This window comes from Coregonus clupeaformis, chromosome 21, assembly GCF_020615455.1.
Source record: "Coregonus clupeaformis isolate EN_2021a chromosome 21, ASM2061545v1, whole genome shotgun sequence".
NCBI lineage: Eukaryota > Metazoa > Chordata > Actinopteri > Salmoniformes > Salmonidae > Coregonus > Coregonus clupeaformis.
Window position 1 is genome coordinate 6,297,507 of NC_059212.1, and position 18,212 is coordinate 6,315,718.

General features: G+C 43.7%; 2 protein-coding genes across 3 annotated transcripts; both read left to right on the forward strand.

The window, feature by feature from the left end:
• The first annotated feature begins 11 nt into the window (after positions 1–11).
• On the forward strand, positions 12–8,317 carry pole2 (polymerase (DNA directed), epsilon 2). Its single transcript, XM_041847208.1, has 19 exons — positions 12–117; positions 663–763; positions 902–977; positions 1,087–1,164; positions 2,008–2,101; positions 2,921–2,995; positions 3,133–3,216; positions 3,342–3,398; positions 3,548–3,596; positions 3,707–3,779; positions 4,031–4,203; positions 4,507–4,596; positions 4,707–4,761; positions 4,987–5,046; positions 5,152–5,229; positions 7,183–7,291; positions 7,594–7,770; positions 7,931–7,998; positions 8,172–8,317. Exons 1-19 carry the CDS (start codon positions 23–25, stop codon positions 8,188–8,190), a joined length of 1,611 nt encoding a protein of 536 aa, XP_041703142.1. The 5' UTR covers positions 12–22; the 3' UTR covers positions 8,191–8,317.
• A 214-nt stretch (positions 8,318–8,531) lies between these two features.
• LOC121539022 (kelch domain-containing protein 2) lies at positions 8,532–17,250 on the forward strand. 2 transcript variants are annotated; one of them, XM_041847206.2, is made up of 14 exons: positions 8,532–8,660; positions 9,344–9,595; positions 9,850–9,929; positions 10,325–10,442; positions 11,032–11,144; positions 13,812–13,893; positions 14,169–14,252; positions 14,349–14,429; positions 14,660–14,718; positions 15,480–15,589; positions 15,674–15,740; positions 16,225–16,312; positions 16,460–16,512; positions 16,708–16,813. In XM_041847206.2, the coding sequence occupies exons 2-14, from the start codon at positions 9,350–9,352 to the stop codon at positions 16,724–16,726; spliced, it is 1,200 nt and encodes a 399-aa protein (XP_041703140.1). In that variant the 5' UTR covers positions 8,532–8,660; positions 9,344–9,349; the 3' UTR covers positions 16,727–16,813. The 2 variants fall into 2 exon arrangements, with proteins under 2 accessions (XP_041703140.1, XP_041703139.1); XM_041847205.2 differs by having other exon boundaries at positions 8,535–8,660; positions 16,727–17,250.
• The last annotated feature ends 962 nt before the right edge of the window (positions 17,251–18,212 follow it).

Here is an 18,212-nt window from a genome sequence, read left to right on the forward strand (position 1 = left end):
GGAAGTTAAGATTTAGCGCCAAATGTTGATTGTTGAAGAAAGATTGAACATGGAGGTTCGCAGAGTGAAGACGAAAGTATCTGCTGGCTTCAAGATGCGGGGACTTATGCTTCGACCGTACGCTATCATTTGTCAATCATGTTGTTCTCGACATGATATTTTGTTTACAATAAATGTAATGGCTGCATTGCTAGTTAGTAGCTAAATCTGTCTCTTGTGTCAGTGTCACCAAGAAAGAAGCTAGGAGGCTAAGGTTAGCTTAGTTACAGTAAATTACATGGACAGCTAGCAAGCTAGACAATTTAGTAGCATTCTATGCATATTTAAGCCATTAATCTATAGAAACTAATGAAAATGGTGTATGTTTTTATAGGAATGATGGAATTGATGTCTGGCAGTCAGGGGTATCCTACAAAGCAGGATCAATGAGTTAGCCAGCTAACTTTGATAAACAACCAGAAATAACAGTTGATTTGAAAGCTAGCTAAACATAGATATGTGTTTTTGGTTGAGTCAATTAGAGCATGCCCATTTAAAGCATATCTTTCTGAAAACTAAAAAGTTATTTCAGAATATTCAGGCAAGTTAGCTGGCTAACTCCTTGATCCTGCTTTGTAGTATACCCCATCAGATGTGTACTTTATGTTGTTGTTGTCCTCCAGTGAAGCCAGCAGGTACCTGGTGGAGGTGTTGGAGTCTGTCAGTGAGCTTGAACTGGAGGATGTCATCGAGAGGGTCATGGACGCTGTGGAGAAGCAGCCATGTACGTCTTCTTTGATCATAACCAACTACTAAAATCATGTACAAAACGCAATACAGTCCAGTTGTTTTTGAATTGTTGTGTTGACTATGCTTGTGAATAATGTAAATGATGTAGCTACTCCTCTCTTCTCCTGGACAGTGTCCTCCAGTATGATTGAGCTGGCTGTGATGGAGACTGCTGTGCAGGACTGCAGCCAGTCATGTGATGAAACCATGTAAGTTGAGAACGGTGTCAGTCTCACAATAACCAATTTCATACACATTCTCTAGATAGTAATCCTCATATATTTTACTTATTCATGTGAACTATTTGATTATTTTCAGAGATAATGTCTTCAACATAATTGGTGCTTTTGATGTGCCAAGATATATCTACAGCGCAGAGAGGAAGAAGTTTGTACCGTAAGTATGAATGTATAATCCTAACTTCCTGATGTTTTACTGTTTGTTTACTTGTTTAATTACTTGTATGTGCTGTGTACATAATTCAGCTTTTAGCTGCCAAGTACTGCCAACATGTAAGGTAATAATACTACTACTACATTATGTGGCTGAGCGATGAGGAGAAACTTAAATGTTTTTTTGTCCATTGTGCATTTCCGTTTGGGGAATATTTAGATAAAGCCTGGAATAAGAAAAAGGGCTTCCTATAATTAAATTATAAAGATATTTAGCTTCTATGTGGTAAATGGTACGTGTGTATATAGATTGTGTATAGGCTTGTCTCCACATTAATCTTCTCTTGGTGTCAGACTGGGTTCAAATGCCTTCTGTTTCGTTTTCCTGTATTTATTTATCTGTATGTATGTATGTATGTATGTATGTATGTATGTATGTATGTATGTATGTATGTATGTATGTATGTATGTATGTATGTATGTATACAGTGGATATGTATATATATATATTTTACTGCTCTAGGGATATAATTATTGTTTGGATAACCTTATTTACTATTATGTATAGATTTGTATCTTTAATTTTTTCACTCTTTGTGCGATACGCACTGCAGAGAACTCCGGAAGAAGAATGATCACAGTCAATTATTGTAATGTTTTTTTTTTGTGTCTATTATTCCCATAAGGGATGGGTTGCCAACTGGTGATTTGACATGAAAATACAATTTAATTCATTCATTCACTACTATAGGTTGACCCCATCTAGTCTACATGGTCCAAATGTTATACCATAATCCACCATATGAAGACATCGATCAGTGAAACTGTTGTTGTGTTCTCCCCCCAGCCTCAACATGACCACCCACTCTGCCCCAAGTCTCTGTGGCTCAGCCAGGGACAAGGCCGAGCTCTTCAGGGAACGCTACACACTCCTACAGCAGGTCAATAGGATACATCTTTTTGCCCTCTGAATCCATTCTAGTCTGCTGGTCTTTGTATATTTTGGCCTTAAAGCAGCTATCCAGTGTTTCCAGATTTCTCTGACATGTTACCTAAATGTAATTACAGTATGAGTGAAAAAGTTTTCATTCTACATTTAAAAAAATTAAGTATGTTAAAAAGCAGCTTTCCTGTGTTGGAATGGTGTGGGTGTACCCCAACAGAATGGTGTGGGCGTATACCGGTTATTAAAAATGTTCACGAGAGCAGACCGCTGGTTGGCCAGCTCATGGTCCTCTGTAGCTCAGCTGGTAGAGCACGGCGCTTGTAACGCCAAGGTAGTGGGTTCGATCCCCGGGACCACCCATACACAAAAAAAATTATGCACGCATGACTGTAAGTCCCTTTGGATAAAAGCATCAGCTAAATGGCTTATTATTATTATTATTATCTTCCTCAGGAGGATGACATCATCCTTTATGAGGAAATAGCAAGCATTTTTGAAACAGTCTTTTTAAGATAGTTTGAGGTCGGGTATTTGAAGTTTTTTTTTTTTTTTCTAATTTATGCTTTGGCCACATACGAGTATAGGATGAGTCAACAAGATTATTTGGGTATAGGTTAACAGAATATGAACTTTGAAAAGTAACATTTCCACTGGACAGTTACTTTAAAAAAAAAAGTGTATTTCTTGAGACGCTGCTCTCTGTGAGGTCGTTGTAAAGAGAATGTGTTCCCAATCCACTTGATAAATTAAAGTTAAATCAGTGAAGATTACATGTGTACCCTGATCCACATTGACAGTTACTCTGTTTCTGTAGCGTACACATCGGCATGAACTCTTCACCCCACCTGTAATAGGGGCCGCTGCAGAAGAAGGCAGAAACAAATTCCAGGTAATAACTCTGTTATAACCTAAAACACACTTAAATGTGTTTAATCGATTTTATGTAAGCTAAGAGGACGTTTTCCAGACTTCCTCCTCTCATGTTGAACATTGAGTGTCCTGATCTTGATCTGTTCGTGTTTTCAGCTCAAGACTGTTGAAGCTCTCTTAGGGAGTACGGCTAAGCTAGGAGATGTCATTGTCTTGGGGATGGTCACACAGCTTAAAGAGGTGAGCAGCTAAATTCATGTTAAGGACTTTTAATTGGAAAATATTGTTTATATATATATATAACTAAAAATATGTAGTAATACCTGCCTCATGTATAGTAAAAACAAAAAAAAACTTTCTTTCAGGGGAAATTCTATCTGGAAGACCCCAGTGGTACAGTACAGCTGAACCTCTCGAAGGCAATATCCTTTCACTGTGGTGGGGATGGTGATGGACAGCGAATGATACAAATGTTCAGTTACATAAAGGAGCAGGGCCAATTCAAGTCTGGATTATAGTCAATGTTTATTGTATTTCAGATCGTGCATGTTTTCTTTAACCTTGTCCTCACCAGTTCCACAGCGGACTGTACACAGAATCCTGCTTTGTTCTGGCAGAAGGTAAAATAATTGATCTTCTTCATCCACATTAATGGACATCGAAGGAGATTTACTATTACCTTATTGTGTTATGCAATGAGTTAGTAGTCTGGCCCTCTTTCCCCCCACAGGCTGGTATGAGGACTCAGTCTTCCATGTCAACGCATTTGGATTCCCGCCGACCGAGCCATCATCCACCACAAGGTCAGTAGATTAGAGTGTTGCTAATTGCTGACCTATCAGTATTGTATTGATTTATAAATGGACATTGCCTACATAATGCCTTCTCCTCTGAAAATCAATAGGCCTACTGAGAAGGGAGCAAGTTCTTTTAAATTCCAATTATTAACTCTACAGTTGGCATTTTAGAATATATTTTCCTTTCCCCTGTGTGTATATATATATATATATATAAACAAATAAAACTGAGGATGAGAATGGACTCTGGTTTTCAGAGCCTACTACGGCAACGTGAACTTCTTCGGTGGCCCGTCCACCACATCGGTGAAGGCCTCGGCCAAGCTGAAGCAGCTGGAGGAGGAGAACGAGGACGCCATGTTTGTGGTGGTCTCCGACGTGTGGCTGGACAGCGTGGAGGTGCTGGAGAAGATCCACCTCATGTTCTCAGGTTCGTCCCACAACTTCTCACTGACAGAATAGGAGCTCATATGGGGGCTATTTAACAGGTTACTGTAAAGCACTTTGTGACAACTGTTTATGTAAAAAGGGCTTTATAAATACAATTGGGTTGATTGATTGATTCAAGCATTTAATGCAAGTCGTAGGATTAATGTTGACATTGATGATTATTGTAATGTGTTTGTCATGTCCATCTCTGACAGATTTTGAAGTCTCCATCAGTGTGCTCAATATCTAGCTCTACTGCTTAATAGTATGGTCTGAAACAACCTTTTCATGTGTCCCATTGTAGGATACGCAGCCATGCCTCCCACCTGCTTCATCTTCTGCGGAAACTTCTCCTCTGCCCCCTATGGAAAAACACAAATCAAATCACTCAAAGGTAATTGTTTTTTTTTTATTGCCCTGCTTGTGAAGATATACTGACCTGGCAAATGGGTTATGACAGAAGCATTAGTACACACAATTGAAGTATTTTCTTTTTTTCCCCAGAGTCGTTGAAAGTTCTTGCTGATGCAATCTGTGAATACCCCAGCATCCACAACAGGTAACGTGTGAGGGAGATAATCCACTTGGTTGACCTGAAAGGATGATATTCCAGGAAACCATTTCAACAGTACTACATCATTATATCACTTGCATCCCAGGGTGACAAACTGTTTTGGAAATATTCACCATGCTGCGTTATGGGTCTGGTCTTCTACTGGAAATTGTTGTTTTGCTCAGTGGTTTGTTTACTTGTCTAACTGAATGTATCCTTTCAAAACTGCAGTAGTCGCTTCGTATTCGTTCCAGGTCCCGAAGACCCAGGTCCCAGCACAATTCTACCCAGGTGAGAGTTGAAAAACGTAGACCTGTTATTCCTCTGTTGTATTGCTCATGATTTGACTATTGTCCTCTGATGTGCTGTACTTTATAGAAATGCTTATGTCCTCAGGCCCCCGTTAGCAGACCACATCACGGAGGAGTTCAGACAGAGGGTGCCATTCTCTGTGTTCACTACGAACCCATGCAGGTGACGACTGAAATATATAACAGTTGTTGATTTATTCTCTTTCAAGGAATTTGTCTCTTGAGCTTTATTAAAGGGATACAGTGCATTCGGAAAGTATTCAGACCCCTTGACTTTTTCCACATTTTTTTTTACGTTACAGCCTTATTCTAAAATGGATTACATAATTTCACCCCTCATCAATCTACACACAATACCCCATAATGACAAAGTAAAAAAACGTTTTAAAAATGTTTTGCAAATGTATTACAAAATTTAAGTGGAAATATCACATTTACATAAGTATCCAGACCCTTTACTCAGTACTTTGTTGAAGCACCTTTGGCAACGATTACAACATTGCATCTTCTTGGGTATGATGCTACAAACTTGGCACAACTGTATTTGGGGATTTTCTCCCATTCTTCTCTGCAGATCCTCTCAAGCTCTGTCAGGTTGGATGGGGAGCGTCGCTGCACAGCTATTTTCAGGTCTCTAGAGATGTTTGATCGGGTTTAAGTCCGGGCTCTGGCTGGGCCACTCAAGGACATTCAGAGACTTGTCCCAAAGCCACTCCTGCGTTGTCTTGGCTGTGTGCTTAGGGTCGTTGTCCTGTTGGATGGTGAACCTTCACCATTGTCTGAGGTCTTGAGTGCTCTGGAGCAGGTTTTCATGAAGGATCTCTCTGTACTTTTCTCCGTTCATCTTTCCCTCGATCCTGACTAGTCTCCCAGTCCCTGCCACTGAAAAACATCCCCACAGCATGATGCTGCCACCACCATGCTTCACCGTAGGGATGGTGCCAGGTTTCCTCCAGATGTGACGCTTGGCATTCAGGCCAAAGAGTTAAATCTTGGTTTCATCAGACCAGAGTCCTTTAGGTGCCTTTTGGCAAACTCTAAGCAGGCTGTCATGTGCCTTTTACATTTAAATTTTTTACATTTTTAGTTATTTAGCAGACGCTCTTATCCAGAGCGACTTACAGTTAGTGAGTGCATACGTAATTATTTTTTTATTTTTTCATACTGGCCCCCCGTGGGAATCGAACCCACAACCCTGGTGTTGCAAACGCCATGCTTTACCAACTGAGCTACATCCCTGCCTGCCATTCCCTCCCATACCCTGGATGACGCTGGGCCAATTGTGTGCCGCCCCACTGAGGAGTGGCTTCCGTCTGGCCACTCTGGGCTCCCGAGTGGCGCAGCGGTCTAAGCACTACATCTCAGTGCTAGAGGCGTCACTACAGACCCCCTGGTTCGATTCCAGGCTGTATCACAACCGGCCGTGATTGGGAGTCCCATAGGGCGGCGCACAATTGGCCCAGCGTCGTCCGGGTTTGGCCGGTGTAGGCCGTCATTGTAAATAAGAATTTGTTCTTAACTGACTTGCCTAGTTAAATAAAAACTCTAGCAGAAAGGCCTCATTGGTGCTGCAGAGATGGTTGTCCTTCTGGAAGGTTCTCCCATCTCCACATGTATAAGGTCAAAGAGACATAAAAAGAGTATCCAGTCCATCTGACTCTGGGGAAGTAGATAAAGGGCTTCATTGCCAAAATCCCCAACTAGCCGTTTAAGTTCCTATGAAGAAATGAGCACTTAATGGCTAATATGTAACATTGGTCTCAAATACATTTGGCTACATTTGCTCATTATAACAATCAGTGGAGGCTGCTGAGGAGGACAGCTCATAATAATGGCTGGAACGGAGTGAGTGGAATGGCATCAAACACATGAAAACCATGTGTTTTAATGTATTTGATACCATTCCACTATTCTGCTCCAGCCATTACCACGAGCCCATCCACCACCATTTAAGGTGCCACCAACCTCATGTGAAAACAATTGACCCTTCTTTGACAGTTACATTTCACAGGTTTTGTGATGGCTTGTGGTCTTTGTTTTGCCTGTTTGCAGTGGCATTTTGTAAATGTCATCTTTTAACATCTCACAACCTGTGAATCTAATTTTCCTGTGTCAGAATCCAGTACTTCAGCCAGGAGATTGTTGTCATCAGAGAAGACCTGGTGAACAAGATGTGCAGGAATTGTGTCCGACTGCCTAGCAGCAATCTCGACATTCCAAACCATGTGAGTCTCAGCTGCTCAGTTATGACACACACAACCTCTACTAGTACAATTACCTACATTATATAAACGTATCTAGTTACCTTGGCCTATATTCACAAAGAGCCTCAGAGTAGGAGTGTTGATCCAGGATCAGGCCCCCCCCCGTTCATAGAATTATGAACTAAAAGGCTATACTGATCCTAGATCAGAACTCCTACTCTGAGACACTGTGAATACTTGTCCGGTAATTTAATTTATTCTTCATGAATGATAACGACATGAAAATGTCTTGACAATCACCCCCATACGTTCTCTGTCTCCAGTTTGTGAAGACCATCTTGTCTCAGGGCCACCTGACACCACTGCCGTTGTATGTCAGTCCAGTGTTCTGGGCCTATGACTACGCTTTACGGGTTTACCCCGTGCCTGATGTCATCATCTTTGCGGACAAATATGACCCTTTCAACATCTCCAACACAGACTGCCTCTGCATCAACCCGGTACTTTACGCTTATTCCTAGATTTCCACCATTTCGTTTTATTATGAGACTGTATGAAATGTTGGACTTGGGTTTTAAACTATTATGATGAGCTCTTATATTCCTAATTTAGAAAGTTATTTTTTTTTAAACGTATTGTATCGTCATTCTGTTCTTGCAGGGCTCCTTCCCAAAAAGTGGCTTCACCTTTAAGGTATATTACCCATCCAACAGGACCGTTGAGGACAGGTGAGACATGTTATTTGCTCTGTGTTTATGCAGGCTTTACACCTAATTCACTTGGTGATAATAATTAATTTACTGGCAATATGGTAACTATAGTATATTGAGAATCAATTTGGTTTCTATGTCGGTCTTCATTTCTCTTTGCTGATCTAAATATTCCTTATTTTTCCTCACAGCAAACTTCAAAGCCTCTAAAGACCATTAGGATGATTCTGGACTGGGGGATTGGCTGTTATGGTTGTGTAAAATGTTTTTGTAAAATATGTCTAAAAATACTTTTGCTAAATCCCTTTGTATTTTATAAAGGTTTACTGTCATTGAATTGTCATCTTTGTGGTTTTTTTTACTTGACTGGTGAATATTGGACAATAAAGCAAATCATATTTTTGTTACTCTTCTGTACTTGCATAGAAAATGTATGCACTCACTAACTGTAAGTCGCTCTGGATAAGAGCGTCTGCTAAATGACTAAAATGTAAATGCGAAATCAAATTATCATATTTGACCTCACAAAGATGGCGGAAATAAGACGTTATTGGTCAAGTCCGTTCAGGCATCTTCTTGAAATGGACGACCTCACCCAAATGTCGCATAATAATCACTGAACAAAAACAGCGGTTCATACTGAAGGCCAAAGCAGACGTGGACCATTTAAAGCAGGCTACGTAAGTGATTTTTTTTGTTGCACGGTTGTATAATTCATTTTTTCAAAGTTTAGTAGGCATTAAAACGCAGTTAAATTGGTTGATTAGGGCGAACTCTAGTACGTTAACGTTATCTAGCTTGCAGACACAGCTAAGATAAGTTAGATAACGTTGGCTAGGTAGCGTTTGGTGTCACGTACAGTCGGTATAGGCTTAAAATTATGCTTACCGCAAACTAGTCTTTTTGCACGAGCTACGCATTTATATCGTCTACATGATGGCAAGCAAGCCAACATCATGACTTGTGTGCCCATGTAAACCAACCAACAGTCAGTGCATCAGCCATGGTGGTACTAAAGCAGTTGCCAGCTGTTGATATGAGTTAGCTTGCAACAGCAATTCTAGTCCTACCCTGTAACAGCTATATCTTTGACTAAAAGGAGAATACATTTTACAATCTGAATTATTTGTAACTCTCGTAGAATTCGTATTGTAAAACGTATTGTCTTTTTAGTCGCAATAACCCTGTTCGTAACACAGCCCCCATTGGTAGCTAAGCTAATAGCTATATCCTATAGCTGCATGTTGGGATGGGACTTCTTAACTATAGTGAATGTCTGTATTGTTCCAATACCCCTCATACTCCCCTACTCTAAATCCCTGAGTATGCAAAACGGACTATGTAGCCCTCTTCTCCCATCCAGGTGGTCATGGCAGAAATAGAGGAGGACATTGCTGACCTCTTGCCCGTTGAGGAGGAAGATGAAGAGTCGGAGAGGGATGAAGAGGAAGGAGAATTTGACTGGGTGGTGGACGAGGCAGATGAACTCGATGATGAGGATGTAGTTGTTCTGGACACAGAAGCAGAGCCCTTTGAGTTGGACCAGCCAGCTGAGCGCAGTGGTCACATAGCAGCGGTGGATGGACACTGCATGTATGTTTGGGGAGGATATAAGGTAAGGAAGTATGAGAGGCATTCTGAATAGACCTTTTGTTTAGATGATATGTTATAGTGTATCTAAATCATTGAATTTGGAACTATACCATTTCAATCAATGAGTCTTCAATCAATTATAGGTTTTACTGGGAGATTTGGCGTCGACTTTGACCTATGACACCATTTGCCAGAGATAACACAGCCAAACTCCAGCCAACATGTTTACAACTGATTTAATTCCATTGACTTCCCTCTTGTTTGTCTTGTCATTAGAATTCCCAGACCGCTAGCTTCTTGGACTTATACTTGCCAAGGAATGAAATCTGGATCTACAACATGGAGACAGAACGATGGTAATAATGATTTTAAACGTCCTTTTGTTAGTATCTAGCGTGTGTCTCAAATGATATGGCTCCCTATATAATACCCTACTTATTGCCAGAACCCTTATATCAACCGTCTCCCGAGTGGCGCAGTGGTCTAAGGCACTGCATCGCAGTGCTAGCTGTGCCACTAGAGATCCTGGTTCGAATCCAGGCTCTGTCGTAGCCGGCAGCGACCGGGAGACCCATGGGCGGCGCACAATTGGCCCAGCGTCGTCCAGGGTAGGGGAGGGAATGGCCGGCAGGGGATGTAGCTCAGTTGGTAGAGCATGGCGTTTGATAAAATAATGTATGTGCTAACTGTAAGTCGCTCTGGATAAGAGCGTCTGCTAAATGACTAAAATGTAAACCGTCTGTATTTGCAGGAAGAAGCAGATGACTGAGGGTAACCTGCATGCCTCCATGTCTGGCAGCTGTGGAGTGTGTGTGGATGGCGTCCTGTATCTGTTTGGAGGCCACCATACCAGGGGGAACACTAACCGGGTGAGAATATACCGTGTGTGCATGTGCGTGCACGCTGTTATGTCTTGTAGAATCTTGGTACCTAAGCAGTGTCCAGCCCCTCCCTTCCTAGAAACAGTGTTTACAAAAATATGTTTTGTGCTGCACGCTAAGAACTATGGGGCGGCGCACAATTGGCCCAGCGTCGTCCAGGGTAGGGGAGGGAATGGCCGGCAGGGATTTGGCTCAGTTGGTAGAGCAAGGTTGTGGGTTCGTTTCCCATGGGGGGCCAATATAATAAAAAAATAATGTATGCACTCACTAATTGTAAGTCTCTCTGGATAAGAGCGTCTGCTAAATGACTAAAATGTAAATGTAAACTATTTTGCAGGTAAGCAGTGATTATTTGAGAGTTTTTCGGTTAAAATCTCTGCTCCCTCTTTAAGCATCATAGACGCTAATTCAACACGGCAGGATTTCCTTTTTTATCCCTGTCTCACCTCAGAAGCCCGTTTGCCAACAGACTTAACATTTAAATGTTAATGTCTGTTACGAAACTTATGACATTCTACCTTTTTTTTTGACTTCGTACCATCACAACGTTGTCCTTGTTCTGCTCTGTGGCCTTCAGGTCTTCCGGCTCCCTCTCCAAACACCGGTCCTCTGCTGGGAGGAGATGAAGGATCTCAAGGGCCTGGCCCCATCCTGCAAGGACAAACTAGGCTGCTGGGTCCACAAGAACAGGTGAGGTTATAGAACAGGTGAGGTTATAGAACAGGTGAGGTTATAGAACAGGTGAGGTTATAGAACAGGTGAGGTTATAGAACAGGTGAGGTTATAGAACAGGTGAGGTTATAGAACAGGTGAGGTTATAGAACAGGTGAGGTTATAGAACAGGTGAGGTTATAGAACAGGTGAGGTTATAGAACAGGTGAGGTTATAGAACAGGTGAGGTTGCCCATAGAACAGGCATGAGGTTATAGAACAGGTGAGGTTGATTGGAGGACAGGTGTTAGGTTATAGAACAGGTGAGGTGGCTCATAGAACAGGTGAGGTTATAGAACAGGTGAGGTTGCCCATAGACAGGATGAGTGTTATAGAACAGGTGAGGTTATAGAACAGGTGAGGTTATAGAACAGGTGAGGTTATAGAACAGGTGAGGTGGCCCATTGGCAGGCAGTGTGTTAGATTATAGAACAGGTGAGGTGGCCCATTGGCAGGCAGTGTGTTAGATTATAGAACAGGTGAGGTGGCCCATTGGCAGGCAGTGTGTTAGATTATAGAACAGGTGAGGTGGCTCATTGGCAGGCAGTGTGTTAGATTATAGAACAGGTGAGGTGGCCCATTGGCAGGCAGTGTGTTAGATTATAGAACAGGTGAGGTGGCCCATTGGCAGGCAGTGTGTTAGATTATAGAACAGGTGAGGTGGCTCATTGGCAGGCAGTGTGTTAGATTATAGAACAGGTGAGGTGGCTCATTGGCAGGCAGTGTGTTAGATTATAGAACAGGTGAGGTGGCCCATTGGCAGGCAGTGAGTTAGATTATAGAACAGGTGAGGTGGCCCATTGGCAGGCAGTGTGTTAGATTATAGAACAGGTGAGGTGGCCCATTGGCAGGCAGTGTGTTAGATTATAGAACAGGTGAGGTGGCCCATTGGCAGGCAGTGTGTTAGATTATAGAACAGGTGAGGTGGCCCATTGGCAGGCAGTGTGTTAGATTATAGAACAGGTGAGGTGGCTCATTGGCAGGCAGTGTGTTAGATTATAGAACAGGTGAGGTGGCCCATTGGCAGGCAGTGTGTTAGATTATAGAACAGGTGAGGTGGCCCATTGGCAGGCAGTGTGTTAGATTATAGAACAGGTGAGGTGGCTCATTGGCAGGCAGTGTGTTAGATTATAGAACAGGTGAGGTGGCTCATTGGCAGGCAGTGTGTTAGATTATAGAACAGGTGAGGTGGCTCATTGGCAGGCAGTGTGTTAGATTATAGAACAGGTGAGGTGGCTCATTGGCAGGCAGTGTGTTAGATTATAGAACAGGTGAGGTGGCCCATTGGCAGGCAGTGAGTTAGATTATAGAACAGGTGAGGTGGCTCATTGGCAGGCAGTGAGTTAGATTATAGAACAGGTGAGGTGGCTCATTGGCAGGCAGTGAGTTAGATTATAGAACAGGTGAGGTGGCTCATTGGCAGGCAGTGAGTTAGATTATAGAACAGGTGAGGTGGCTCATTGGCAGGCAGTGTGTTAGATTATAGAACAGGTGAGGTGGCTCATTGGCAGGCAGTGAGTTAGATTATAGAACAGGTGAGGTGGCCCATTGGCAGGCAGTGTGTTAGATTATAGAACAGGTGAGGTGGCCCATTGGCAGGCAGTGTGTTAGATTATAGAACAGGTGAGGGTGGCTCATTGGCAGGCAGTGTGTTAGATTATAGAACAGGTGAGGTGGCCCATTGGCAGGCAGTGTGTTAGATTATAGAACAGGTGAGGTGGCTCATTGGCAGGCAGTGTGTTAGATTATAGAACAGGTGAGGTGGCCCATTGGCAGGCAGTGTGTTCGATTATAGAACAGGTGAGGTGGCCCATTGGCAGGCAGTGTGTTAGATTATAGAACAGGTGAGGTGGCCCATTGGCAGGCAGTGTGTTAGATTATAGAACAGGTGAGGTGGCCCATTGGCAGGCAGTGTGTTCGATTATAGAACAGGTGAGGTGGCTCATTGGCAGGCAGTGAGTTAGATTATAGAACAGGTGAGGTGGCCCATTGGCAGGCAGTGAGTTAGATTATAGAACAGGTGAGGTGGCCCATTGGCAGGCAGTGTGTTAGATTATAGAACAGGTGAGGTGGCCCATTGGCAGGCAGTGAGTTAGATTATAGAACAGGTGAGGTGGCCCATTGGCAGGCAGTGTGTTAGATTATAGAACAGGTGAGGTGGCTCATTGGCAGGCAGTGTGTTAGATTATAGAACAGGTGAGGTGGCTTATTGGCAGGCAGTGTGTTAGATTATAGAACAGGTGAGGTGGCTCATTGGCAGGCAGTGTGTTCGATTATAGAACAGGTGAGGTGGCCCATTGGCAGGCAGTGTGTTAGATTATAGAACAGGTGAGGTGGCTTATTGGCAGGCAGTGTGTTAGATTATAGAACAGGTGAGGTGGCTCATTGGCAGGCAGTGTGTTAGATTATAGAACAGGTGAGGTGGCTCATTGGCAGGCAGTGAGTTAGATTATAGAACAGGTGAGGTGGCTTATTGGCAGGCAGTGTGTTAGATTATAGAACAGGTGAGGTGGCCCATTGGCAGGCAGTGTGTTAGATTATAGGTCTAGGTCTTAGTTGCTCCAATACTTATTGCCTTTAAAGAAAGATACATGTTTTATTTTGATGAACGTTTCTCAATCAACTGCTCGGTGTCTTTGTTGACAGACTAGTATTCTTCGGGGGCTACGGCTACGTGGCACAAGGAGCTCACCGAGGGACATTTGAATACGATGAAACTTCATTCATGGTATGGTCAATTCATTCCACAACTCTTCAGCTGCTTTTAACGGCAGTATGAAGACAATGGTCTGTTTAGTGTATTTGTCTGCAGCAAAGGGAGTCGTCAATAAGGGTAAGTACTTGGTCGTGTTCATTAGGCACCAAACGGAAGAAAATGGACTGAAACGGGACGGGACAACCTGGACTTGTCCAATAAGAATTGCACATTTTTGTGTTCCATAGCAAAACGTTTTCTGTTGCATGGACTAATGAACACGGCCCCTTCACTGTGTGTTGTAACAGGGAGATAATCCGGTGCGGGGCTGGAACAACCACATTCACGTCCTGGACCTGGAGACGTCCACCTGGAGCCAGCCAGTCACCAAGGTAACGCCATTCCCATAAATCCAGCCATTTTTTACAGCCGTTTCAGTGGGAGCGCCATTCTCACCTCTCCTTTCCCTCCCTCTCTCCTGGCGAAAGGGCAACACCCCCTCACCCCGGGCAGCGCATGCCTGTGCCAAGGTGGGCAACCGAGGCTACGTGTTTGGGGGGCGTTACAGAGTAAGTAGGAATGTTCTTTGAAAATAGAGCTTACTCAAGTTCCTGCTGAGTTTACGGTCATGCTGTCTAATGTTAAACAATATCACTGGCCTGTAGACAGAGATTTAGGGCTTAACCATGTTCATTTATATGATTTATACCTTATTACATCATAGATTATAACGGATATTGTATTCTAAATGTTTGATGCTCTTCTTCCATATGAGTAAGGCTTGTCTCTTTCGCAACAGGATTATCGCCTGAACGACATGTACTACATCGACATGGACTCCTGGGAGTGGCATGAAATGTACACTATGTTAACTTATCCAAAATGTCTTCATGCATGTTATAGCATTATACACATCCATTTTTTTTATGGGAGGATGTTGTGCTCTTACCCATGGATGTCCCCGTGTGTGTTCACCGTGATGGGACTAACAATCATTCTTAACCCCCTCCCCCGGTCCCATCTCCCCTCGCTCCCCTCCACCTCCCCCGGTCCCATCTCCCCTCGCTCCCCTCCACCTCCCCCGGTCCCATCTCCCTCGCTCCCTCCATCCCCCGGTCCCATCTCCCCTCGCTCCCTCCACCTCCCCGGTCCCATCTCCCCTCGCTCCCCTCCACCTCCCCGGTCCCATCTCCCCTCGCTCCCTCCACCTCCCGGTCCCATCTCCCCCTCGCTCCCCTCCACCTCCCCCGGTCCCATCTCCCCTCGCTCCCCTCCACCTCCCCCGGTCCCATCTCCCCTCGCTCCCCTCCACCTCCCCCGGTCCCATCTCCCCTCGCTCCCCTCCACCTCCCCCGGTCCCATCTCCCCTCGCTCCCCTCCACCTCCCCCGGTCCCATCTCCCCTCGCTCCCCTCCACCTCCCCCGGTCCCATCTCCCTCGCTCCCCTCCACCTCCCCTGGTCCCATCTCCCCTCGCTCCCTCCCCTCGCTCCCCTCCATCTCCCCCGGTCCCATCTCCCCTCGCTCCCCTCCACCTCCCCTGGTCCCATCTCCCCCGGTCCCATCTCCCCTCGCTCCCCTCCACCTCTCCCGGTCCCATCTCTCCTTGCCCCTCTTCAGGAGTATTCCTCAGCAGGGTCCTGTGGGACGCTCATGGCACTCCTTAACCCCTGTGTCACCTGACCACATGTTCCTGTTCGGAGGCTTCACAACGTACCGAGAGACGCTCAGTGAGTGAAGAATACTTCATTTTCCTTAAGAGTCCACGGCTCGACCACACAATGACTTCCTCCATCTATTTGTGATATCTACAGGTGATGCTTGGCTGTACTGTGTCAGCAAGAATGAGTGGCAGCAGTACAATCACACAGAGAGCCCCAGGTAATATCTCCATACAGATAAACCAGTACAATCACACAGAGAGCCCCAGGTAATATCTCCATAGAGATAAACCAGTACAATCACACAGAGAGCCCCAGGTAATATCTCCATACAGATAAACCAGTACAATCACACAGAGAGCCCCAGGTAATATCTCCATAGAGATAAACCAGTACAATCACACAGAGAGCCCCAGGTAATATCTCCATACAGATAAACCAGTACAATCACACAGAGAGCCCCAGGTAATATCTCCATACAGATAAACCAGTACAATCACACAGAGAGCCCCAGGTAATATCTCCATACAGATAAACCAGTACAATCACACAGAGAGCCCCAGGTAATATCTCCATACTGATAAACCAATTCATCTTCATGACAATATTACCAAATAAGTGGTTAGGAAGAGACACTGCTTGTCTCACTGTGTACATTGTTTGTGTTGTGAGTCAATGGTGATTTTTCTCTGACTGTGTGTCAGGCTCTGGCACACGGCCTGTTCCGGTCCTGACGGGGAGGTGTTTGTGTTTGGCGGCTGTGCCAACAACCTGCTGTCCCATCAGCGAGCGGTGAGTGCCGTTAGAACACACCACTCAGTCATAAACTACTAGACCTTTCTTGGTGTCACTTGAAATTAGAACAACAAACCGATTGATTAACAGGTTTACTATGGTTTGAATACATGTATATATGTTCTTCGATTGCCTTTTCAACAGGCTCACTGCAAAGAGTTGCTGGTCTTCACGGTTCAACCCAAGTCACTTGTTCGGTGAGTAGAAACAGAACCCAGTCACCATGGCCCATACACACGAAATACTGTTTTCTGTTGCGTGCCCTAATGAACACAACCCAAAGTCCAGGTAGTCACTCCCCGTTTCAGTCAGTTTTCTTCTACCTAATGAACAACTCAACTCTGATACAGCACATCTTGTGGTCAACCTAAAACTTGCCTTCCCATGCAAAGTGTTAAGTTATTGTCCTAGGTTCTGTATGGAAGCAGCGCTGCAGCACAGAGAGTTGCTGTCTGGGTCCTGGGACTGCCTGCCTAAACATCTGCTACACACTCTCAAACAGCGGATGGGAGGCATCAACGCCCTGGGCTCATAAGAGCCATATACCACCATGTTATTTGGTGTGCTAGGGTTGAGTGTGTGTGAGACGGTGTGTGTGAGATGGTTGACTGCCATGGCCTTGCTGCTAGTTGAATGAAGAGGACAGCTCACCTTGATCTTGTCACCAAGTGTCATGAGGAGTGGGTCGGAAAAACAAAAGTAAATTAATGTAAATCATTTAGAGAAATATAGAGGCTTTTGTAGGGACTAGTGTTGGCAATCCCTTAGGCCAGTCAATCAGCAAACATGGCAACGTTCATTATCCTAATTCTGAGTGCTTACTTTTCTGATGTGTATATATTGTATTGTATTGCATATATGTGTGGATTTGTCATGCCAGTGTTAAAAAAAAAAAAAAAGTATATTTTTTTTAAATAAAAGTACCATGTTCAGTCCTGCTGGAGAGGTGTCATACCTTTGACCATGTTAGTCAGAAGAGGCTCACGCGTAGCATTTTGTCTGTTTTAATCAGGTAATACTAGTTACATTGACATTGGAGCCATATTGCACTGAATTTCATTATCAGAAAGTTACTCGTTTGGTATTATTCTTGTCTGATCTGCACAAGTTTCCCTTGACATTTTTATTATAAAATATATTGTAAAAAAAAAATATATTGTTTAATTTTGAATCAAGAAAATAAACCAGCCAAATATGCCAAATCCGATTCTGTCCTTTTGCATACACACGTTATATTGAACAAAGAATGATTATTGTATAAATCTGGGAAACAACTGAGGGAAATGAATGCTTCAGCGCAGAAGCTTTTCCTGTCATCCATATATACATTTGCACATTATGGGTCAATTGAAGGCATCAATGAAGTCCGCATAGTCCTATTAAGGGATGGGTTGACTCGTTGGCTCTAGTTTTCCTTTATATCATGATACTGTCCAGATGTGAAGAAATCCAATTTCCAATTCATTCTATAGAGACATTTCTACTTGGCTGCCAGCAGAGTAGGTGCTGATACTTTAACTTCGGCATGGATGTTTCTAGATAAATCCATATCCTGAAATGAGCGATAAAAGGATGTGAAAACCAGAGCTCGCTTTTCACACTCGTGGATGGTTGGTGTTTTGTGCTAAGTGACTAAGCAGTCATTCATATGGCCAAGGAGCTTGCTTAAATATTCCAGACTGCCAGAATAAGACTGAGGCAAATTGTATAATTGACTATATAAACTCAGCAAAAAAAGAAACGTCCCTTTTTCAGGACCCTGTCTTTCAAAGATAATTTGTAAAAATCCAAATAACTTCTCAGATCTTCATTGTAAAGGGTTTAAACACTGTTTCCCTTGCTTGTTCAATGAACCATAAACAATTAATGAACATGCACCTGTGGAACAGTCGTTAAG